This window comes from Macrobrachium nipponense, chromosome 1 (assembly GCF_015104395.2).
Source record: "Macrobrachium nipponense isolate FS-2020 chromosome 1, ASM1510439v2, whole genome shotgun sequence".
NCBI classification, from domain to species: Eukaryota; Metazoa; Arthropoda; class Malacostraca; order Decapoda; family Palaemonidae; genus Macrobrachium; species Macrobrachium nipponense.
The window spans coordinates 76,930,587-76,957,498 of record NC_087200.1 but is presented as its reverse complement, the minus strand read 5'-3'; the positions used below and the strand labels follow the sequence as shown (position 1 = coordinate 76,957,498).

The 26,912-nt window shown below is 38.9% G+C and overlaps 1 protein-coding gene across 8 annotated transcripts in view; it reads right to left on the bottom strand.

Moving 5' to 3' along the window:
• The window catches only part of LOC135219389 (methyltransferase-like protein 22), a 603,918-nt gene that overhangs the window by 20,926 nt on the left and 556,080 nt on the right, over positions 1-26,912 (bottom strand). For 6 of the 8 annotated variants that reach the window (XM_064256120.1, XM_064256125.1, XM_064256121.1 and 3 more), the window contains one exon: positions 13,361-13,460. In XM_064256120.1, the coding sequence (XP_064112190.1) occupies positions 13,361-13,460 (100 nt within the window). Of the gene's footprint in view, positions 1-9,935; positions 10,438-13,360; positions 13,461-20,864; positions 23,288-26,912 lie in introns of those variants that run through there. The other 2 variants (XM_064256126.1, XM_064256127.1) reach the window with 2 other exon arrangements.

The window sequence follows — 26,912 nt, the reverse complement described above, 5'->3', positions numbered from 1 at the left end:
CAAAAGTCAATCCAGATACTTAGAACGAGTCAAATCCAAAAATCCTGGGCGGAGGTCTGTAAACAGGTGTTTACCGACCGGCGACAGAAAAAATATGAATAGAAAATGGGAATGGTTCCTGATATCCGCCTCCCAGCGGCGGGAATGGGTACTACCACCTGGCCGCCCACTGCGTGTGCCGCGAGTTTTGAAATTCTGTCGGACTTCGGAGAATACAGCTATATATATATCTGTCAGGTAAGTTTCATGAACAAACTGAAATTTTTTTAAAAATCAAGTCAACCACAATGTAACAAAAGAACTGAACAAACTAGAAAACATCCAGTTTTTAGATACATTTGCTCAAGAAAGTGAAGTGTTATTACAGGAACATAAGTGCCATTCTGCTTGCTTTTAAAGGTATTTTGAGGCCAACCTTAATCACTCCTGAAGAGTTAGAAGACATTTTCAAATTTTGTGTAATAGAGAAACATTTTAAACCACTTGTGAAAAATGTATTCTTGTATTAAAATTGAATAAGTGCCAAAGTCATTTTCGATACAATTGTCTTAGGTATACCTTTCAATACTAGGATCAAAAACACACTAATAACTGTTTACCCATTTCCTATGTTAATTGACAATCAAATAATCATTAAAAAGGACTACACTAGACATTTTGCATTAGAAGAGGACGCTCTACTATTGTCATTTTTCACTGATAAACAATTTGATGAATGCACACTGTTAAAACCACATAAATATATCTGCAATGTTGAAAGTTGCTATGAGCCAATTAGCTCTTACCCATGTTTACAAGAAATTTTAAATAATATAAATCAAGAAAATTATGTTTGTAACATGGCAAACTATGATAAACCTTTTGAAGCACTGTTAATTAATCAAGATATTTTTATATTCTCACTAAATACTGTTGAAGCTAAAGTTATTTGTAATAATATGTCCACTGTGAAAAGGTTTAAAAATGTTAAATCTTTTACAACATCATGTCAACTAATAATAGCTAACCATTTGTATTACGAACCGAACAAATTAATAACATATGAATTGAACATCATGTCAACTAATAATAGCTAACCATTTGTATTACGAACCGAACAAATTAATAACATATGAATTGAACAAACATGAGCCATATAAAAATTACTCATATAAGATAAAAGAATTCAAACTGTCTCAACTTGAATTAAAGAAACTTGAAAACTTGAACTATGTTGATGACTACTTTTTCTACAAGAAAAATGTATCTCCAGTTTTATCATTATTAAATCTAGTGGTAATTGCAGTCACTATTGTTTTGTTTATTATAATAGTAAGAAAAATGATTATTAAAGATACAAGGGATACTGATAGAAATCAAAAGAAATAAACCATATTGACATTTGATGTTAACATTAATTGTTACATGATAATACTTTCATATGTTTATTGTTCTGTATGTTCATTTAATATACTTATGAATTAATATACTTACAATCTGATATGTTTAATATCTTAATATGATTATTTTTTAAGAATAGTTTAGTGAACTTATGTCTTTTCATCCACAATTGGAGAAATGACAAATTTTCTAAGACAATTTGTATTTTTCATAGCTACAAACCTGAGGTCTTAACAATAGGATAATTTCTAGCCCCTAGCTGGATCCCGTTAAATCGCGCAGAAGAAAGCAAGGAATCTTGTGAAATCTGGCAACGCGTGCGTATATCAGGTGAAGAGTGGTCAAGGACCATGTACCTTCGCCACCGTGTCAGTCTTTCCCAACTCAGGATGTCTTAGCAGACAGAGGGCCAGCTAGAGGTGGGTAGTGCAATGTTAAGATCTCAGGTTTGTAGCTATGAAAAATACAAATTGTCTAAGAAAATTTGTCATTTGTTCATACGCGAACAAACCTTCGGTCTTAACAATAGGATAGACTCATACTTGGAGGAGGGAACGAGACATCCTAAACTGGCTGGGGGCCTACCTACCAGTCCAGCTCCAGATGAAATAACTTCCGGAGAGGGACTGAAGCCCGTGAGAAGCTAGATAAACTGATATCTAACTACCCAGACACTGAGTGACGTACAATGATACATCGGAGAATCATTGTATAAGGAAGCAAAGAGAAACTTTGACTGTCCAATAGCAAACTAACACACCAGGGTTTGTTACCACTCTGAACTCCCCCCCTTGCCAAGGAGTGGAGCATATTCTACCAAATAGAGGGTTGGATATTTGTATACCAAGTGACCACACTATCAGTATGACTACCTTACTCACCTGTATCAGATCAGTCCAGCGAATGACGTGTCTATTTCCTAACCCGCCCAAAGGAAGAAGGAAAAGTACAAGAAAAAGAAAGACCAGCCAGCTCACTCATTCTCTCAGCCACACAATCATCTTAGGTAAGATACAAAAGTGCCCTGTTAAGGGCAACTATGAGTTACACAACCTGTTGGGCAGCCACCACAGGGCCCAGGGAAAACATGTTTGTAGATCTGTGAGCAACATCCTTAAGATAGAAAGAGGTGAACGTGGACTGGCGTAACCAAGTACCAGTGCATCAGCACTCTATGTACAGCCAAGTCCTTTTTGAAAGCCAGAGAGGGACCAATACCCCTAACGTCATGCGCAGACGTGGTGGTGGAATCATCAAGAGTCAAATAAGCCTGTCTGATGGCTTCTCGTATCCAGAAAGAGATACAGGCAGTCCCCGGGTTACGACGGTGTCGGCTTACGATGTTCCGAGGTTACTATGCTTGTCAATAGACGTTATTTCCAGGGTTACGATGCATGTTCCAGGGTTACGACGCCTACAACGCTCATCTGGGAGATGAAATATGACACCAAAAATGCAAAATAATCAATATTTGAAGGTTTTTTTGATGAAAAATGCCATGAGAATGCAGTTTACATAGTTTTCAATGCACCCAAAGCATTAAAAGTAAGGTTTTCTTAGGATTTTTGATGATGTTCCGGCTTACAACGATTTTCGGCTTACGATGCGTCTCAAGAACGGAACCCCCGTCGTAACCCGGGGACTGCCTGTAGTATTCTTTGACACCTCTTGCTTTGTTTGTCCTGTGCTAAGAAAAAGTCAGCGGCAGCCATGCCTATTGGACGTATTATACATCGACTAAAATTGTCTGTCGTGTGCTAATCGGACGTATGGTACATCGACTACAAAAAGTATTTCTAAATATTTGCGGAAAAATAGTTATATGCCTAGTTTGCGAAAAATTTGAAATTCCGCGCCTTGAGGGATGCTGGGAGTTCATTGATCAAGCTGTTGTTTTGTTTACAAGTGTTACCCAGGCGTGCATGCGCAAATTTCTTTCTTCTTGCACTAGAAAGCACCAGTGACGCATCTCAGAAATTTTTTAGTCACTTTATCATAATTTTTGCACCATTTTATATTAGCCATTACGTAGAGTTTTATATAAGAAAATGTGCGCAATTTCATGTAGAACACAACAAAAAATAGCCCATGGTTGTAGCTTTTATCAGTTTTGAAATACTTTCATATAAATCACAATAAGTGCCAAGATTTCAACCTTCGGTCAACTTTGACTCGACCGAAATGGTCGAATAACGCAATTGTAAGCTAAAAGTCTTACGTTCTAGTAATATTCAATCATTTACCTTCATTTGGCAACAAATTGGAAGTCTCTAGCACAATATTTCGATTTATGGTGAATTTTTGAAAAAACTTTTACCTTATGTCAGCGAGGTAACTCTGCCGAAAATCTCAGAAATTCTTTCATCACTTTGTCGTAATTTTTGCACCTTTTTATATTAACTGTTACATAAAGCTTTATATATGAAAATGTGCCCAATTTCATGTAGAACACAACAAAAACAACCCATGGTTGTAGCTTTTATCAGTTTTGAAATATTTTCATTTAAATCACGATAAGTGCCAAATTTTTAACCTTTGGTCAACTTTGACTCGACCAAAATGGTAGGAAAACTCAATTGTAAGCTAAAACTCTTACATTCTAGTAATATTCAATCATTTACCTTCATTTTGCAACAAATTGGAAGTCTCTAGCACAATATTTCGACTTATGGTGAATTTTTGAAACACTTTTTCCTTATGTCAGCACGCAGTAACTGCCGAAAATCTCAGAAATTCTTTTGTCACTTTGTCGTCATTTTTGCACCGTTTTATATTAGCCATTACATAGAGTTTTATATATATGAAAATGTGCACAATTTCATGTAGAATAAAAGTAAAAACTCATGGTTGTAGCATTTATCAGTTTTAAAATATTTTCATAAAAATCACGATGAGTGCCAAAATTTCAACCTTCGGTCAACTTTGACTCGACCGAAATGGTCGAAAAATGCAATTGTAAGCTAAAACTCTTACATTCTAGTAATATTCAATCATTTTCCTTCATTTTGCAACAAATTGGAAGTCTCTAGCACAATATTTTGATTTATGGTGAATTTTTGAAAAACACTTTTTCCTTCTGTCCGCGCGCGGTAACTGCCGAAAATCTCAGAAATTCTTTTGTCACTTCGTCGTAATTTTTGCTCCGTTTTATATTAGCCGTTACATAAAGTTTTATATATGAAAATGTGTGCAATTTCATGTAGAATACAACAAAAAACAATCCATGATTGTAGCTTTCATCAGTTTTGAAATATTTTCATATAAATTACAATAAGTGCCAAAATTTCAACCTTCGGTCAACTTTGACTCGACCAAAATGGTCGATAAACGAAATTATAAGATAAAACTCTTACATTCTAGTAATATTCAATCATTTACCTTCATTTTACAACAAATTGGAAGTCTCTAGCACAATATTTCAATTTATGGTGAATTTTTGAAAAACTCATGGTAGTAACTTTTATCAGTTTTGAAATATTTTCATATAAATCACGATATATCAAAAAAATTTGACCTTTGGTCAACTTTAACTCGACCGAAATGGTAGAAAACTGCAATTGTAAGCTAAAACACTTACAGTCTAGTAATATTCAATCAATTAACTTCGATTTATGGTGAATTTTTGAATTTTTGAAAAAAACTTTAACGTCCACGCATTCCGAATTCATGCATCATTTTGTGATAATATTTTCTCTGTGTTGCTTTGATCGTTTTACAATTTATTATATACCGAAATCATCTGAATTTAGTGTACAATACAGTGAAAAAAATTAACTCATTAGCTTTAACCGTTTTGCTCACAGCTCGATTTGCATACAATTATATATGAAATTTTTTTTTGCACTGTCATATATTCATTCCAGTATTTATATATGATATTTTTTTTTTTCATTTCTGATGGTTGCATACTAAGCTTCAGGCGATGATAAAAAAAAGAGCCAAAAATGAACTCTTAATCTTAAAAACTAAGCATGCTGTGATTTTTTTAGAAAAACTTTTTTCCCCTTCGGCACTAACTCCCGAACGCCGCTGATATGAGAGACACTTTGGGAAATAGCGGCTCGGCATTTAAGGGTTAAAAGAGAGGTCTTGGTCTGTAAATTTTATTTAGGCAATGTTAACCCTTAAACGCTGAAGCAGTATTTCAAAAATCGTATCCCGTATGCCGGCGGCGTTCGGGAGTGAGCTCCGAAGCAGAAATTTCAAAAAATCACAGCACGCTTAGTTTTCAATATTAAAATTTCTTTTCTGGCTCCTTTTTTTGTCATTGCCTGAAGTTTAGTATACATCCATCGGAAATGAAAAAAATATAATTATCATATATAAATATTGGGATATATGACAGAGCAAAAAAAAAAAATTTCATATATAATTGTATACAAATTGCGCTGTGAGCAAAACGGTTAAAGCTAACGAATTAATTTTTTTCGTTGTATTGAACACTAAATTGCGATCATTTTGGTATATAACATTGTAAAATGATCAAGGCAACACAGAGAAAATATTATCACAACATGATGCATGAATTCGTAACGTGTGGACGTAAAAAAAACCTGTTTTCAAAAATTCACCATAAATCAAAATATTGTGCTAGAGACTTCCCGTTTGTTGCAAAATGAAGGTAAATGATTGAATATTACTAGACTGTAAGTGTTGTAGCTTACAATTGCAGTTTTCGATCATTTCAGTTGACTTAAAGTTGACCGAAGGACAAATTTTTTCTATTTATCGTTATTTATATGAAAATATTTCAAAACTGATAAAAGCTACAACCATGGGTTGTTTCTAGTTGTATTCTACATGAAATTGCACACATTTTCATATATAAAACTTTATGTAACGGCTAATTTAAAATGGTGCAAACATTACGACAATCGGACGAAAAAATTTTAATTTTTTTCGGAAGAGTTACTGCGCGGACGTAAGGAAAAATTTTTTTTTTTATAAATTCGCCATAAATCGACATATTGTGCTAAAGACTTCCAATTTGTTGCAAAATAAAGGTAAATGGCTGAATATTACTAGAATGTAAGAGCTTTAGCTTACAATTCCGTTTTTCGACCATTTCGGTCGAGTCAAAGTTGACCGAAGATTGATATTTTGGCACTTATCGTTATTTATATGAAAATATTTCAAAACTGTAAAAAAACTACAACCATGGATTGTTTTTGGTTGTATTCTAAATGAAATTGCGCACATTTCCATATATAAAACTTTATGTAACGGCTAATTTAAAATGGTGCAAACATTACGACAATCGGACAAAAAAATTTATGATTTTTTCGGAAGAGTTACCGCGCGGACGTAAGGAAAAGGTTTTTTTTCATAAATTCACCATAAATCGAAATATTGTGCTAGAGACTTCCAATTTGTTGCTAATTGAAGGTAAATAATTGAATTTTACTAGAATATAAGAGTTTTAGCTTACAATTGTGTTTTTCAACCATTTCGGTAGTCAAAGTTGACCGAAGGTTAAAATTTTGGCACTTATCGTTATTTATATAAAAATATTTCAAAACTTTTAACCCTTAAACGCCGAAGCGGTAAAAAAAAAATTGTCTCCCGTGTGCCGGAAGTGTTTCAGAGTGAGTGCGGAAGCGGAAAAAAATATTTTTTTAAAAAAATCACAGCGCGCTTATTTTTCAAGATTAATAGTTAATTTTTTTGCTCCATTTTTTGTTATTGGTTGGACGTTTAGTATGCAACCATCAGAAATGAAAAAAATTATCATTATCCTATATAAATAATGCGATATATGATAGCGCAAAAACAAATTTTAAAATTTTCATATATAATTGTATTCAACTCGCTGCTGTGCGCAAAACGGTTAAAGGTAACAGTTACTTTTTTTTCGTTGTAATGTACACTAAATTGCGATCATTTTGGTATATTAACACATTGTAAAATGATAAAAGCAAACACAGAGAAAAATATTATCACAAAATAATGCATGAATTCGTAACGCGGCGGACCGTAAACAAATATTTTTTTCAAAAATTCACCATAAATCTAAATATTGTCCTAGAGACTTCCAATTTCTTTCAAAATGAAGACAAATGATTGAATATTACTATACTGTAAGAGTATTAGCTTACAATTGCAGTTTTCGACCATATCTGACGAGTTAAATTTGACCGATGTCGAATTTTTTTATATATATTTTTTTTATGAAATTATTTAGGAAATTAGAAAAGCTACAACCTTCAAATAGTTTTTTTTTTTTTGTTTTTATTCTCATGAAATTGCGCACATTTTCATATATAAACTCTATGAAATGCCTAATATGAAACAGAGCAAATATTCCGAGAATGGGACGTACGCATTTCGGAGATTTGTGGCGGAGAATCCGCCTCCGCGCGCGGAGGGAATGAAAGTTTTTTTTTAAAATTCACCATAAACTAAATATTGTGCTAGAGACTTCGAATTAGTTTCCAGATGAAGATAAATGACTGAATATTACTAGACGTAAGAGTTTTAGCTTACAATTGCGTTTTTCGACCATTTCGGTAGAGTCAAAGTTGACCGAACGTGGTTTTTTTTCTATTTATCGTGATTTATATACAAATATTTCAAAAATGAGAAAAGCTACAACCTTCAATTATTTTTAGTTTTATTCTACATGAAATTGCGCACATTTCCATATATAAAACTTTATGTAACGGCTAATTTAAAATGGTGCAAACATTACCACAATCGCACGTATGATTTTTTCGGGATAGTTACCGCGCGGATGTAAGAAAATGTTATTTTTTTCATAAATTCACCATAAATCGAAATATTGTGCTAGAGACTTCCAATTTGTTGCAAAATGAAGGTAAATGCTTGAATATTACTAGAATATAAGCGTTTTGAGCTTCCGCAATTGCGTTTTTGTCGACCAGTCTCGTAGAGGTCAAAGTGACCAAAGGTTGAAATTTTGGCACTTATTATTTATATGAAAATATCTCAAAACCGATAAAAGCTACAATCATGAGTATTTCTTTGCTGTATTCTACATAAAAATGTGCACATTTTGATATATAATACTCCATGTAACGGCTAATTTAAAATGGTACAAAAATTATGTCAAAGTGACGAAATAATTTCAGAGATGTGTCACAGAAACTTTTTAGTGCGGCAAGAAAGAAATTCGCGCTTGCGCGCCTGCGTAACGATTGTAAACAAAACAACACCTTGATCCGTGAACTCCCAGCATCCCCCAAGGCGCGTGATTCAAGAGTTTTCGGCTGGTAGGCCTAAAAAGTCCGCGATTTAAAAAAAAAACTTTTGTATGTCGACGTAAAATATGTCCAGTCGGCACCCGAGAGACAAAAAATGTCGACGTAAAATACGTCCAGTCGGCGTTTAAGGGTTAATAGCTATAACCATGAGTTATTTTTAGTTGTATTCTCCATGAAATTGCACACAGTTTCATATAACTATAATACTCCATGTAACGGCTAATATAAAATGGTCCAAAAATTATGTCAAAGTGACGAAATAATTTCTGAGATGTGTCGCTGATGTTTTTTAGTGCGAGAAGAAAGAAATTTGCGCTTGCGTGCCTGGGTAACTATTGTAAACAAAACAATGCCTTGATTCAAAAGTTTTCGCCTGGTAGGACTATAAGTATTTTTCCGTGAATTTTTAAAAAAACTTATTTATATCAACGTACCATACGTCCAATCGGCACCAACAGACAATTTATATCGACGTTTAATCATCCAATCGGCATTAAAGAGTTAATATTTTTATTCTCGTCTTTCCTACTTGGAATTGAGTACTATATTTCTAGATCGTGAATATTGTTATATCTCAATTTTAAGGAGACTAGCAGTAGTTGTTTTGAAGGAAGATCTTGTTCGTTGTTGGGTAGGATGAATACCCCGTACATAATTCAATGTTTTGTGGCTTGTAATGGTTACTTTTATATTATTTATTTCCGTTACAGGGGGTCCTCGAGTTACGACGTTGATCCGTTCTAACGATGCGTCGTAACACGATTTTCAGCGTAAGTCGGAACATTGAAAAATACCACATGATTTAATGTAAATACCTATCAATAACAACGAGAGAACAATTCCTTACCTTTATTAGTTTGATTGGCTTGCACACTGGAGAGGAAGCTGCGGTGCTGGAGAGACTGGGGGAGGTTAGTGAAGAGAAAAAGAACTCCAGAAGTTGCTGGAGATGCTGAGGCAGGTGGATTCTTGAGGTGGGCAGAACATACTAGTACTGGAGAGCTGAGGCAGGTGATTCTTGAGGTGAGGCAGAACATACTACTGGAGATGTTGGGGCAGGTGAGTCTTTAGGTGAGGCAGAACCTACGAGGGTGTGGAGATACTGGGGCAGGTGAGTCTGGGTTAGCAGAACATTCAGAAGGTGCTGGAGATTGTGGGGCAGGCGAGTCTGGATTAGCAGAGGCAGCTGAGTAGAGGGTACAGGATCTCCTGCAGGCCTCTCTACCTTCTTAAAAATACTGCTCCAGGTTAGTCTGAACAGAGAGCGACCTCTTTTCATCCAAAGATCTCCTTGTAACACTGCATCAAATCCATGACGCCTCTGGAAAACCCTAGTGAACCTGTCCAAGTTGGGATCCTGAGCCTCAAAAGTTGACAACGCTTGCTGCAACTCTGCAAAACCTCTTATCAAGTCCTGCCTTGTGAAAGCCTTAGGCTCTGGGGTGGGTGCTTCTTCTTCTTCCTCTATCATCTGCTTCTCCAGTTGTATCAGGTCCTCAGCAGATAACTCCTCGCCATGAGACTCCAGCAGCTCTGTAACATCATCAACCTCCATCTCCAAATTGATTTCCTTACTCAGGGCAACAACGTTCTTGACAACTAGCTGAACTGTGTCCTCAAACCCATGGAAATCATTCACAAATTGAGGACAAATTTTCTTCCAGACACCATTCATGTTTGTTTGCTTAACCTCCTCCCAGGAATTAGTGTATACTTAAAAAGGCAGTGGACTGCTTTTTGTTGGTTATTTGGATTGGCCATTCATTGTCTCCGATGTATCTACATTCCATGTCCTGTGTTGGATATATGTTGAGTAATTTGTTTCCTGGTATCGCTGCTGAGATTTTGTTGTCAATTTTGAGGAGTAGAAATGAGTAGCAGAGAATCAGAAGATGCTAAGTGCTGTTTTTTAAAAATTGAGTACTAATTGCAAGTTAAAGTTAAAATATTGTAGCTCGGTAACTATAATAGGTATTAACATGGGGTTTGTTGCACTTTAAAGCTAAAGACCATAGTTTTTTTGTGTGCAAGTGTCAGATTTGTAATTTTTTAGGAAAATACCCCCCCAAAAAAGTACAGACGAATATCAAAAACGATAAAAAACAAAAACAATATCAATGGAAATACATCATAAAACGGTTCTTAATCACGCAAATACACAGAAAACATTTCAAAATCATTAATAATGTCCATGTTTATTGGAAAATACCGGGAAAATGCCGAAAAAAAGTCCGAAAAATAGCAAAAATACATACAAACATGAAAAATACTAAACAACAATATCAATGGAAATACATCATTAAACAGTTCCAAGTTATGTATATACATAGAAAAAGCTCAAAATCAGTATTAATATCAAAGTTTATGGGAAAATACTGAAAAATACCCCAAAAATACCAATACATACAAACAAAAAATAATAAAAACCAACCACAATATTAATGTAAAAGCACCCAAAAATAGTTCAAAATAACGTAAAAAAAAAGCAACAGTAATCATTATCATTAATAATAATGATATAAATTTTTTATTTAACACTCACCACAGCAACATTACGCACTCTTTTATGGCCTTGAGAAGGGCCAGGCACTGCAATATCACACTCACGTTCACTAGTAGATGACGAAGAATCACTAATATCAGCCATTGTCATGAAAGTACTGAAGAAACGCAGTAAAATAGCGTAAAAAAGGATAAATCCACAAGCGTATGGTTACAAAACGCATCCTGATGAACTGCGTAAGTTTTGTTTACATTCTGCCGCATCCCGTGACGCTATGCTTTGTGCGTGCTGATTGGCTCGAGAAAGCGTATTGCGCTATGATTGGCTGAGACGCCTACTCACACCTTGACGAAGCACTGTGATTGCCTACCGCTTTCCCGGGGAAGGGATACGATGCGAGATGACACCTTCTGGTTCTGAGAATTTAGCTGCTGAGCACTACAAATTTTTCAGGCGAAACTTGCATTGACTTCTAAGGGGTTTTCAACCATATTGCAGGGCCAGAAAGTGCCAAATCCAAATCGAGAAAAACTTTTATGCCTATGATGGACCGTTTTCTGTGAAAATCTCGGTTTTGGTGGTGGTGGCGCTTAGCACCTGGTTCTCAGCTACTCAAATCTTATCCAGTTAGCTGGTCCAAAGAGGTCATCAAAATATACCAATGTGGGGTTAAGTTGGTTATTTTTTTTTCTCTTTGGTCCTTGTTTTACATATGTTGCTTGTCTATTAGGATTGTTATATTTTTCTGTATTGATGGGAGGATTACTTGTCTCTAATTCAGAATTATTTTTTATTATATATGGTTCCATAGTTATGATATTGGAGTTCACCAATTGATTTTTGTTTGTTTCTCTTTGACTTTTTATGCACCCTAATTGGTGTTCTGGCTTTGTTATTTTACTTGGAACAGGGTGCTCCTTTGTAGCATCTTCATTGCTTGAGGCTGCACCAAGGAGTTTCGGAAGTGACGTGCCAATAGTCATCAACTGTGCCAGAGTTTTTCCATCATGGGGCCCAGGGGTACTCAAATCATCTAGTTCATTAATCATAAAAACATTTTTTAAAAAATCTTGAAAAGATATCATTGGCCCTTTACAAAGTTAAATCTTTTGCCAATGGCACAAGTGAGAAATGACTCTCAAATGTTCGCATCCCTACCCTACCCCAAAAAGGGATGTGGCATAACATGATTAGTATGGCTCAAGTGTAAGCAGAACCCGCTTGGTAGGACTAAGAGTATTACAATAATACAATTATTCCCATCCTAATCACATTATGGGCAAACTGGACAGAATGCCAAGAGTTCTATTCCTAGAACCAGGCGCCCCCTGGAATCCATGGTCCAGCTCCACAGAATAGTTCCACCTGAAAAACAGATCCGAACATTGTCAGACAGATGATGGACTACCACAGTTCTCACTATTTAGTTTCAGAATTAACTCCATGTTCAGCCATGATATGTTTTCTTATTTATTTGACTTAGAAAATTTTGATAAAAATGGAAAAGTTCACAAATATTAACCCAAAAATATATACGTAATGCTATATGGGACTCTTGGGTTTGAACCTAGGAAGAAATCCCTGAGGTTCGAGAGCCCCCTCACCAAGTCAAGGTGGTAGGAAAATGAAGGGGACTAATATATAAGTAAATTACAAAATAGATTGAAGATGAAGAAGTAATTTTCATCAGTACAACAGCTCTAACTGTGAGCTCCCTAATAAAAATAACAGAGGAACACTAGGCATGATCCCAAAATCCCTGAAAAGGAACCAGGAAAAAATAGATGCCAAAATAGCTCCAGGTGTGCTATTAGAAACTTTGTACATCGTGAGAAAAGTTATGGACTCCTACCACACTATAAAACTACCCAAATAAGATAAAAAAAGCACATACATTAAAACAATACATAAGGTATTGTATAAGGCAAAGAGCACAAGCATAATGAGTACGGCAAAGGGCGAGAGGGGCAATGAAAAGATACAAGGTCAAGAAGGGCAAAGAAAATGTACAAGGCATAAAGCTAAAGCCAATTTGTCTGACATCTAACTGTCTCTCCACTAATTTCTAATCGAATTCAGAACTTGGTCTCTCATCCATGACCAGGAATAATACATTGTATGCTACAGCAACAGGTTTGTACTTCATATGGGCACAAATCACTGCTGGTGAATCAAACCATACTCACAGAAAAAAAGAAGTGATCTTTGATTCAATATGAAGAAACAGGATGCTTGCACATATTTCTAACAGGCTTACCTTTTCTCTAAGGCTAGGTAGAGTGTTTTGCTTGGAGGTTCACTCATGAGACGAAGAACCGTGTTGAGGAAAGCGTCAGTCAGACGATTGTCATATATAGCTGCAAAGAGATACAATAGAGTAAAACAGTAGCAGTTTTCAAGTAAAAAAAAAGCATACAAAGGAGAGAACGGAAGAGATGGAAATAACAGGTATGATATACAGTAAACATACAACTTAAAAATGAAATCAAAAGAAATTTAAAACCCATCAAACCACAACTACCTCAGTTAGCTTAGTACATGCTTACAGTGTAAAATGCATAAAAAAATATATTAGTAAGATATGTTAATAGCATGAAAAATTTCATTTCTGGGCTTAGCCTGTGTCGCTCTATGAAATGGTTTCTTTAGCACTCATTTCTAAGGTATAAATATCGCTATAAATACCAGAGAAAAAAGCTATATGGTAATGCCAGAATAGTCTGGCTTGCTCACCCTTATTTAAGGTGTCGGTATGGTATCTGGGGCGAGTGAAACCATTACCAGAGGTCCCCCTGCCATTTAGTCTCTTCCTTTCTCAATATCCCTTGTCTACAGAGGAGCCATTCCAGGCCCCCGCTACCCACTACTGCTACAACTAGCACTTTGTTTACCATTCCTTTCAATAGCACGACTTCGCTAAAACGCGTTTTTTTCTAAGTGTAGTGATTTCGCTTCGGAATTTCTCCTTTTTGCATCATGGAACGTCAGGTAGCTACTGCATCTAAGTTGAGTACTGCAATTAATGTTTGGTATTATTGGGAGGTAGCGATAGGCATGATAAACTGTTTTAAAATAGGTTATATGCGGGAGCGGCAGCCCGAGCGTTGCTGCTCCTACGCCGCCATTTCGTGGCTCACTACCTACGTATATTTACACTCTTATTGTGCACCAATTGGTCTCCTATACTAATTGGAGTTGATTCTCAATCATTTAGCAGTTCTCTATATATAATTTATTGATGCGTTTTTATTTATCTGACGTTTTAACGTTTAGTCAGATCGCGGGGGATAGCCTACTGACCGAACTGCATACTTCGGGACGTAGCCTACTCAGTTAGCCTTATTTTACATCTTGAGGTTGGCATATCAACCATATATCTAGTTAAGATGTATTATATGCTATTATTTATGGAAAGACACCCTTGTCTTCTACGGAAGGACCCTGATCCATTCGTAGCCTATACGTGATCGTCCTCGAGCCACCTTGGCCGCCTTGCCCTTTCGGTTAAAAATTTCGATTCAGCAATGTAGGCTTAGCCGCTCTGAGTTTGCCAGGCCAACTAGTTCAGATCGATTCAATTTACGAAGTTAGGCCAGCTGCTCGAGAGGACTCATTGCTTTCCCTTTCGCTCCATACTATTTATTTCTCTCTTTCTTATCTCCCCCGCGTAAGGACAGGATGTTTCTTGATATATGTGTTTTATTATGATTCATAATGTAAATTTGTAGGGCATGTTAGTAGACCTATAGGCCTACTCTTGGTCGGTTGGTCCTTCACACCGTGTGGCTGTTCACCCGGCTCAGAAGGTTTCCAGCTGACCGCATACGAGCCACCCTGCTAACCGACAACCCCCCCCCCCCCCCCCCCCCCCCCAACTCACCCACCTCAGTGGAGTGTGGACTCGCTCATGCTACACCATGTAGCTGATCCGAGTCCCCTAAAGGGGGGAAGGATGGGCAGGGAGGGTTATCGGTAGGCAGGCCCACCGTACCATACCATGTAGTAGTGGGGATGAGGGTACCCTGTTCGGCCGAGCCGTGGTTGGCCACATGGCTTGCCCGGGCTGGATGCTCTCCAGTCCACAGTGTCATGTATCCCTTCCACGGTCTTTTTCACCCACCCTTTCCCCTGCTCCGGCGGATCTGGGACCCCGCCTTCAAGGTATGGTCTATGTAAATAGCCCTATTCCTTATCGACCAGATATGGGCCAAGGTTATATCCGACCCCCTGTTCTGTTCTCATGAAGCCGGACCCAGCATCGGGATAGCTAGGTGCATTTAGACACGTGATAGGTATCGATCCACACCTACGGGATCATTTACTGTTGCATGTACATAGTAATACACACATATAATAACATCCACTAATTTCATTATGTAAGGTTTTATCTTACTATACTTCGGTTTATTCACAACGGCGGACTTGCTACTCCGCCAGGTATTTAAACCGAAATACCTTGTTAACACTAGCCAGTCGGCCTTGTGCCTGTGTCTTGGATTTCCATCCTTCATCCCGGTACAATGGGGACGGCTTGAGACCACCTAAATCTTTTAGATTATACGTCTCCGGCGCCGCCGGAGTCTAAAGGGTTTCATAGCCTCCCTTCCCCATTATCCCATCACGGATGATACTATGGGTATAAGAGCTGGGCTCCGGAGCTAGTGAGAACAAGGTCGCATGTTATCTTAGAGTATATGTATGCTGCTGCCAGAATAGCATAATGCATGCACCCCCGGACTTGTCTCCGGAGGGTTTATAGTGATACTCATGTATCATTTGACTTGCAGGTCTTGCGTTGTTTGGAGGAAGGATGCACCACTGTCCTTCAGGAGCCCTGCGGTCATGTGGTGTGTCGTACCCACGCAGGTTGCGCGGTCCAGGTGGGAGAGATCTTGGTCTGGCACCACGAGGGCTGTGAAATCTGCTATGGATTGGTGAACGAGTTCACCTCCGAATCGGTAGGTATCACTCCGGACAATGACACAATGATACAATGAGAATCGGTTGAATATAGCATGTAAATTCATACTAGGCTAAGCATAGTTTCTAGTTTAAGAATTGACATAACCCCTTTTACAGGGTCTCCAAGCGGTCAGGGACGCGACGCTGACTACCCTGAAGGTCTGGGTTGGTGGTTTCGACCGCAATGCCAAGAAGGCCCAGCCGTACATGCTTTCGGAGGAGATGGGTGGGCTCATCTACCCCAGGGCCAAGAAGTCGGCGGCGGTAGAGGCAGCGGTAGCAGCCCCCATCATCGCCAAGATCCAAGCGATGACCGCGCCCATGCCGGAGGAAGGTCTAGGCGAAGAGGTCGTTGGGGACGTTGCAGCTCTCGACCTTGACCGGGAGCCCATGACTGTGGACAACATGGGCGAAGGTAGGCCCCGTCTCAGGGGTCGAGAATAAGGTTCTTAAAGCTAAGGCCCAGCCCCTAGCTTTGACCCGGAGGCATTTTCAGCCAGCATGATGGAACAGGTGGGAAGCATGGTAGGGAACTTGGTCCAGACCAAGTTCCAAGAAATGCTCTCCCAGCTGTCATCCACACTGGAAGCCTCAGGCCAATCCATCCAGTCCTTAGCGGAAAGGATGGTGACCCAGGAGAATCTAGTTGCGGGTCTCCGGGATGCAGTGGCAACAGGACTGCCTCAGTCCGGACAGGCAACCCATCCCTTGCCAATGCCGGACCCTTCAAACCTACCTCCTTTCAAGAGCAACAATCCATGGAGGTTAGCAGCATATGCACCGTTTGCGGAAGGTATGCTGACAATTGAGGGTTGCGGAACTCGAAGACTGGAAGACGCTATGATAAGGGAGGACAAAATCCCCAAAGAGACAGTCATCTTTCCCCGGGAGCAAGCACAACAAGCTTGGCTCCGGAATCTGACAGAGTGGCGATGAGTCAACACTAGGTTGACGGCCCACAGGAGCCCCTTTACTATATTTACAGTAAATGAGGAGACTCCAACCCCATGTGTATCCAAGGTGGCTGATCTGACTATGCAGGCAGCCATGAAGGATGAACCCATGCCCCAGCTCTGGGAGACGGATTTACCTTCCCTTCTGGTCCCCGGAACCACAGACTGCTGGGTAGCCGCGCCTGCCACTTTCTCGGCAGGTAAGCTGACGTCAGACTGCGGTAACACGCTGTTCAGCGAGCGGCTCCCTAGACTCCTGGACAGCCTAATCAAAGCGGAATACGACGCTAGATTGAGGCTCGGCAGGTCCCTCAACTCCGCCATCATGGCTGAAATGACGTCCCTCATCTATGCAGATGAGCCGTTATTCAAAGTCCTTATCAAGTCACTACTACATACAATGCAGTGTGACTTGTATGACTTCATAATAGGGTGGCGGAATTGTAGGAAGCACATTCTGGCGGAAGCATCAATCCGCCATGAACCTAACAAGGTGATTGGATCCTCCATCTGGGGAACAAACCTTTTCCCCAATTCCGCCGTTAATGAAGTTTTGGCGGAAGCTGCGAGGGTGAACCAGAGTCTAAAGATCCGTTGGGGGCTCATTCCAAAAAGGAAACCTGAGTCCACCGGATCGAATCCCAAAGGAAAGAAGAGGCTGAGGAAGTTCCAGCCCTTCCAAGCCTCCCAACAACAGACAATGGTTCAGGCGGTTCCGGTGACTCAAGTAGGTCAACCGTCAACATCAAAGGCACAACAGCAACAGCAGTTTGTGCTTTTGGCTCAGCTGCCACAACAGACCCAGGCTTCGACCTCCTTCGCCGTCTCTCCGGCTTACAACGCGACCTTTGAAACCCAAACGTTTCAAGGGTACAACAGGTTCGCCAGAGGAGCCTTCCGTCACAGAGGAAGCGGAAGAGTCTCCAACCGAGGCAAGGGCTTCCGGGGAGCACGTGGTGGCCGACCATCTGCCAACCAGTGAGAATCCCCAGGTAGGAGGAAGGCTGTACCTCTACCGACATCGGTGGGGGTTCAGCACCTGGGCACAAAGTATCGTGACCAAAGGTCTGGGATGGAGTTGGCTACAAGGTCCTCCCCCATCCAACACCTTTTACCAAAAACCGACGTCGGAACTGATAGAGTATACCCAAAAACTACTTCAGAAAAAGGTAGTGTCACGAGTCAAAAACTTAAAGTTTCAAGGGCGATTGTTCAGCGTGCCAAAGAAAGACTCGAACAAAATAAGAATAATCCTAGACTTCTCCCATCTAAACTCATTCATTCATTGCGACAAGTTCCGAATGCTGACCGTTTCACAGGTGCGGACCTTGCTTCCCCGTGGGGCCGTCACCACCTCTATAGATCTTACAGATGCCTACTATCATATCCCGATAGCAAGACACTTCCGCCCATTCCTAGGCTTCAGACTAGGAAAGAAGGCTTATTCCTTCAAAGTAATGCCATTCGGGCTCAACATAGCGCCCAGAATATTTACGAAGATAGCGGAAACAGTAGTCCAAGAATTGAGGACTCGGGGAATAATGTTAGTAGCCTATCTGGACGACTGGCTCATATGGGCCACAGACGTCGAAGAATGTCGCAAGGCTACGGTCAAGGTAATAGAGTTCCTGGAACACCTAGGTTTCCAGATAAACAGGAACAAGTCCCGGCTAACTCCGGAGTCACGTTTCCAGTGGCTAGGAATCCAGTGGGATCTAGACTCTTACACTCTATCAATTCCGCCGATGAAGCGAAGAGAAATAGTCAAGGCCACAAGACAATTTCTCAAAAACAAGCAGACGTCCTGGAGGAACCAGGAGAGAATCCTAGGTTCATTCCAGTTTGCATCAGTGACAGACGTGCTGCTGAAAGCCAAACTAAAGGATATAAACCGGGTTTGGCGTTCGAGAGCGAACCAGAGATCCCGGGACAAAATTTCACGTATCCCGGCGATCTTACGCAAGAGACTCCGCCCCTGGACAGAGATCAAAAGTCTGTCGAAAACAATACCCTTGCAATTTCCTCCGCTGGCTCTAGTGGTCCACACGGACGCCTCCTTGAGCGGATGGGGCGGATACTCACAATACAAGAAAGTACAGGGAACCTGGTCAATGTCATTCCACCAGCTACATATCAATGTACTGGAAGCTATGGCAGTGTTTCTAACCCTGAAAAGACTTTTCCCAGCCAAGAAAATCCATATCAAGCTGGTATTAGACAGTGCAGTGGTTGTCCACTGCATAAACAGGGGAGGCTCCAAGTTGAGCCATGTGAAGCATGTAATAATAGCCATATTTGTCCTAGCAGACAGGAACCAATGGCACCTATCGGCCACTCACCTAGCGGGAGTGAGAAATGTAGTGGCGGACGCTCTGTCGAGGTCCACTCCGCTGGAGTCGGAATGGACTTTAGACAGAGAGTCATTCAAATGGATCTGCCAACAGGTGCCAGGGCTTTAAGTGGATCTTTTCGCCACGGGGTCGAACCACAAACTACCATGTTATGTGGCCCCCAACCTGGACCCTCTGGCTTATGCCATGGATGCTATGGCAATAGAGTGGAATATCTGGAAGAGAATTTATCTCTTTCCTCCAGTGAATCTACTACTGAAGGTCCTGAACAAACTCAGGACTTTCAAATGTCACACTGCACTAGTGGCCCCCAACTGGCCCAAGAGCAATTGGTTCCCTCTACTAGTGGAATTAGGACTCTGACCCCAGCGGATTCCCAATCCCAAACTGATGCAGCTGGTACATTATTATTATTATTATAAAGTTAAGATTTACCAGCCCAATGAGTCTAACCAGACTCTTACAGTGCTGGCCCGAAATCATTTGGGAGGAAATTATTTAAAAAATACGCTCATAAAATTTTATGTCTAACACATGGAATGGTATGGAATGAAGTTAATGAATTATAATAAATTAATGATAAATGAGGGGATTGTTAAGTGATATATGAGGTTGGAATTAAAAATATGAATTGAACTTATAAGACTGAAATAGATAAAAATGACAAAAGTCATCTATTTAAAAAGGTATATGTTAAATCTTATTAATCAAATTAGTCTTTTTTAAAAATATTAATACTCTATATAAAGAAAAATGATCTGATTCTGATAGTATTTCTGATAATGATTTATTGCCTAAATATAAATTTCTTTCTCTATTAAAAATTAGGCATTCACATAAAATATGCTTGACTGTTAAAATTGTATTGCACACATTGCAATGAGGGATGTTCCCTTGTGGAGTTATCATTAAATACTCGTGAGTTAGTCTTGTGTGGCCTATTCGTAATCTTGTTAATATTACTTCAGCTCGTTTTTCATTTTGTACTGATGTATTCCACAAGTCTACTTTCTGTTTGATGCACTTTAATTTATTGGTGTCTGCTTCACTATCGCACAGATTTTGCCATTTTGTTTTTATGCACTGCAGCTGGTACAAACGCGGACTGTGTCCGCTTCCTCAGGAATTCAGAAAGCCCCAACTTTATGGACTTCATGAAGTTTGCGGCACATAAAGATGCCAACATTGATCCTCAGAACATCCGGTTTCTAGAATCAGATAAACGAGAATCAACCCTGCGTCAATATGATATTCAGCAGTAAAGAAGCTAGCCACCTTTTTGAGGAACTCAAATGCACAAACCATGACTACGAATCTAGCAATAACCTTTTTCAGAACCTTATTCGAAAAAGGATTAGCAGCAAGTACGATTACTACAACCAAATCGGCACTTAAGAAAACTTTCCAATTTGGATTTACTATTGATCTGACAGATTTGTATTTTTCATCTATTCCAAGGGCTTGTGCTAGACTTAGACCAACAGACAGACCTCGAACGGTCTCCTGATTCTTAAATGATGTCCTTAAGCTAGCTTCGGACACTGCTAACGAATCATGTTCTTATATAACGCTCCTAAGGAAAACATTATTCCTAATAAGTCTAGCCTCAGGAGCCACAATTTCTGAACTGTTGGCCCTTTCTGGGGAACCAGAACATATTGAGTTCCTCCCCTCAGAACTACTACTCTTATTAGATCATCAATTTTTGGCTAAAAATGAGGACCCACAAGAAAGATGGTCCCCATGGAAGATTGTCCCACTTCCTCCGGATCCGTCCTTATGTCCAGTTAATTCGTTAAGAGCTTACTTAAGCAGAACTGCCTCGAAATCTTCAGGTCCCTCGTTTATTAGGGAAAAGGGTGGCACTATCTCCCTAAGAGGAATCAGACAACAGATTCTATACTTTATCAAGCAAGCTAACCCGGAATCATTTCCACGGGCGCATGATATTAGGACGGTAGCCACCTCAATTAATTATTTTCAACATATGAATTTTGACGATCACAAAAAGTACACAGGCTGGAAATCTCCGACAGTATTTAAATGCCACTGCCTAAAGTTGTTAGAGGCCCTTAAATTCCCAGCAGTGGCGGCAGGGAACACAGTTTCCCCTGACACTGCATAGAGCAGTAATAATTACTTTAAGTAGCCTAGGTCTCTCTCTACATCTCTCTCTCTCCTACCTGCCTCACTAGCATTCTTGACCTCAGCTCAGTTGTTACTGGGTTGCACATTGTACCTTGGCTTGCACCTGCAATGTATCATGATGAATTTGATTGTACATATGTATATCTGGGTCTATAATCATGAAATTAAATTCCTGTTTATTGGCGTGTGATTTATTAATATTACTTGTTGGGTTATACAACCCTAGTTACTAGATAAGTTTTATAGAATAAGGATTATTAAAATTCTCATAGTATTAAGGAATTTTATTACTTACTTGTAGATTAAATAACTAATATTAAATAGTATTTAATGTTATTCAAGTTTCAATTTCCTTACAATAATTTATCTACACTAACTTTACAAGCTGGTGGGGCCAATTCTCTGTTACTATTTCATGGAGCGACACAGGTTAAGCCCAGAAAAGGGATTTTGACCAAGGAAAAATCTATTTCTGGGAGGTGACCTGTGTCGCCCAGTGAAACCCACCCTCTATTTCCACACCCTATTTGGCCCAAGCTTGGGTGCTATCTAAAGGAATGGTAAACAAAGCGCTAGTTGTAACAGTAGCGGGTAGCAGGGGCCTGGAATGGCTCCTCTGTAGACGAGGGATATTGAGAAAGGAAGAGACTAAATGGCAGGGGGACCTCTGGTAGTGGTTTCACTCGCCCCCGATACCATACCGACACCTTAAATAAGGGTGAGCGAGCCGAACTATTCTGGCATTACCATATAGCTTTTTTCTCTGGTATTTATAGCAATATTTATACCTTAGAAATGAGTGCTAAAGGAACCATTTCACTGGGCGACACAGGTCACCGCCCAGAAATAGATTTTTCCTTTGTCAAAATCCCTTTTTATTGACAAAAGGTATCAGCCCATAGAGAATTAACATAATTTCATAAAATTTATACAGCTTATTGACACAAATAAGAGGTTTTGTAGTTTAATCATCCTTGGGAAAAAGTTATGCAAATGCTGATAAAACTGAATAAAGATCCCTTTGGCATATTTTAAAATTCCAAAGAAAATTGTACTGAACAAAATAGTCTCAGTAGTTTTTAGTATCATTACAATAATTGTAAGACTGCTGTAATAATTTATTTAACAATAAAATTCTTATACCAGCCCAGTAACATGGAAATCGAGGAGATACACTTCCATGACTCATTGTGATCTCTGCGAGAAATAACAATGAATCATCAAAGAGAGATTCAATCATGACAAGTTTCATATAAAATCCTTGACTAGCTTGCAGTAGTCAATTAAGAGAGGCAGCTGTAAAACCAGGTACATACTATTCTATCCTTCTTGTGCTGAGGCTCATTTTTCCTTAAAAAAAAGTGGAATATTTAGCCAACTTGTCGGGGAGGGATCAGGACACACCTTGTAAGGAAAAATTATATTTCTTACACATACTTTTAATACTGTTACTTGTTGTAATGAGAGATGTGGTAGAAAGAGATGGGTAAGATACTGTCCACAAGGTAGCACTGCTTAATCCATCTACAATCTCACACACTCTGCATCCCAAAAGTGTACATATGCTCATATCAGAAGGGTTAGCAGAAGTGAATTCTGAGTACCTAAGTAAAAGTAATAAAATCTCAAACTACACAGATCTATGATTGTCTCCTTCAAGTTCTTCACATTTTCCCATCTTTCATTACCCTCACCAGTCAGTCACCATCTTCTTGGTCACTCACTATCTTCTCCAGTCTTTTACAAGTATGAAGTAACACAAAACCGGACCTGTATAACAGAATGGCATCCTTTATTAGTCATACTGAGATAAAGTCAAAAGCTTAAAACACCACTTCTGTCAGGTTTTTTTCTGGAGATAACAGGGGTGGATCTGCCTCTCTATTTATGTACATTCTCTCTATGTAGGCTGTTACATATATCTATCTTCCAACTGTAACAAATAATAGTTTATAAAAAAAATTTCATACTTTTTAGTAGGTTTCCACCAATCTCAATGCTTTCATAAGGTTTACTTGCATTCTCCAATGTCACTTTGTAAAATAAAGATAATTCAAAGCTTTGAAAAATGACAATGAGACATTCTGTATATCTTGAATCTTTAGTATACTTTTCCTTTCACCTGAAGTTTGAAACATCTGGGAGATCAGCCTCCTTATAACCTTCAAGGTATGGCAAAAGATAGTGAGAAACTGTTCATTTGACCTCTCAACACACTTATAGATGAGATGAAGCTGGGATTCTACCATACTGCCATTGGACTAAAATTCTTTTAACCTCATTGGAAATGAGGCAAGTCAAATTATTCATGAAACAGAGAAGGGCCAAACACACTCCAAAATATGGAAGTATATGTTATGAAGGAGCGTTTAAACTGATTGGCCTGCAAATTTGTTACTTCCAATGATAACTGCAGGATTGCAAGCCTAATGCTATCAGACTGAGAGAGTAGAAGGGGGATGCACAAGGTCTTGCAAACAATGCCAAAGAAATATCTGTTAAATAACAATAAGAACACTCTTACCATAAAGTTGAAAGTCTTGGCCTCTTTCTTTTAATTTCCAAGAGAAAATTTTTTAAAGTTTACAGTGAAAACACATTATATATGGAACAATGAAAACTTAGCAAATTTAAAACTGATGAATCTAAGTCAAGAGTAACAGCTAGGTTATTTATCCGATACAACGCCTTTGGTTCAACTAATGTATGAAGAAACTCTTCAAATATAAGTACAAAATTTCATACAAAGGCAGATAAGTACTGCATAATTCTAAAGAAGTTGCTTACAGGAGACCCTGGTATCACATAAACTGTATAAAAAATATACCAGTCTTTTTTGAGACTGACTGCTAAGCCCATAAAGTGATCAAGATACAATGTGGACGGTGTTGAGAAAGTATGATGCATAAAGTATTTTGTTAAAAGAACCAGTTGTAATAACAAAAGCATAGGTGGGAGAATCACTCATATGGCATAAAAATGTATCTAATATAATGGTCACATTTTTATGAGTGATGTTATACTACTAGATGAAATATATATGTGAGTTCAAGGTTGCAGGATAAGAAAAGAGGTCAAGAATGGAGTGTGGCATGGGTGATGTATGCAGATTATACTGTACTATTTTGAAATAATTAAATGGGTAATGTGGAAGAGCCAAGACATGCAAGTCTGATGGAAAGAGAAAAATGAGAGCAAGTGATAAAATCTGACAGACTAGGAAGAAGAGTTGAATTCATGCATAACTCCTTTGAACTATTACTCTTCTAACAGTTTGTGAACAAAGGTTTTCTACAAGGTTACCAAATCATATGAGAATGATTGACATACAACAATTAGAAAATACATATAATAACTAATTGGGTCATGCATACAAACCTTTATTCTTTTCAAAATTTAGATTCATCTACTCATGTCTGGGCACTTTTCAGAGGAATATTGTTATATACACATTGCCCAAGAGGAACAATGAAACATGTAAAGAAATTCATGCTTCAACTAATTCAAAGACCAGGCATTGAGTATAAAAACCCTGGAGTACAAGCATTATCATACTTACATTAGAAATAGTCTAGCTTACCAGGAATGCTGAGAGAAGGCCTACCAAGAATATTCAGGCAACGAAGTCAAAGTTTTAAAAGATAACTATTACATTAAAATACTTTACATAAGATTATGACCTTATTTCTACATGCCATCCAAACATTGATTTTAAACTCTTCTTCTTTCCCACTGTTATCCCTACATTAAGGGGTCGGTTGCCTGATACGCCTCCTCCACTGCCTTCTATCAAAGGCATCATCATCCTCCACCAAATCTCTTCTCTCCATATCTTCCTTCATTTTATCTTGCTATCTAATTCTGTCTCCCTCTTGATCTTCTTTCTCTAACAGGTTCCTCCCAAGCCCTCTTCACTCCCTCCTCGTCATCCATCCTCGATACATGCCCATACCATCTCAATCGTGACTCTCTTTTCACCTCTGTAATCTTTACTAAGCTTGCCCTTCTTCTTATTTCATCATTTCCAATCTCTCAAGCAGAAATTTTCCCATAATCCACCTCAGCATTCTCATCTCTGTTCTCTCAAGCTTTACCTTCTCTTTTCTTCTTAGAGCCCATGTTTCTGCTCCAAACATTAACACTGGTCTTATCACTGTATTATGTATCTTGACTTCTAGCTTGAATGGCATTTTCTTATCACATACTAAGCCAGCTACATCTCTCCATCTCCCCCATGCAGCTTTTATCCTACTGTCAACTTCAGCCTCACCTCTTCCCTCTTGGCTTAATGTAGATCCTAAGTATTTAAACTTTTCTGCCTGTTTTATAATTGAACCTCTTCTTTCTTGTATTACTATCCTGTCTCTATCTTTCATACTGCTCAGCAAAACCTCTGTTTTATTTACATTCACCTTTAAGCCATCCCTCTCTAAAGATTCCTGCCACTCTCCACTCTCCAACCCTTCTCTGTAGGACCTCCTCATTTTCAGCAGTAATCACCAGATCATCGGCGTACAACAATTCCCACAGCTCTTCATTCCTGATCGCTTCACTCAACACATCCATGACCAAACCAAACAAAAATGGGCTTAATGCTGACCCCTGGTGTAATCCAACACTAATTTCAAAGTTTTCTGTTTCCCCAACTGCTGTTATAACTTTTGTGCGGGTTCTTTTATATATCATCCTGACCAGCCTAAACAACTTTTCTGGGACTTTCCTTTTCCTTAAACACCAAAATATCACTTCTCTTGGGATTCTATCATATGCTTTCTCGAGGTCTATGAATGTACAATAGAGCTCCTGGTTTCCCTCTAGCCTCTTTTCCTGTAGCTGTCTTACTATGAAGATGGTATCCACCATCCCTCTTCCTCTCATGAATCCATACTGCTGTTTCCCGATCTCTACAATCTGCTTGTATATATATATACCATTAGACTCTCCTCCCAATCCCTTGGCATTTCTTCCTCTTCACATATAGCTTTTAATTAATCCAGCATCCATTTCTCCCTTCTGTACCTAGTAATGTGAGCATTTCAATTTGGAACTCTGATGGACCTGGTGATTTACCATTCTTCATTTTCCTTAATGCTCTCTTCACTTCTGTATCCTGTATCTCACTCATTGGTCACTCCTCCCTCTGTGCTTCCCTCATCTCTTCTCTCTCCTTTTCAGTATTTAACAGTTGTTCAAAATGCTCTTGCCATCTCTTCTTATAATGTCTTCCTCCCTATACAATAAATTTCAATCACTATACTTGATGACACCCAATCTACCCCCATCCTGTCTCTGCCTTTTCCTCAAGTTGGAAATCTTATAAATATCCCTTTTGCCTTCTCTTGTTCCTAGTCTTTCATTGATTTTAAACTACCGACTATCAAACTGAGTATAATAG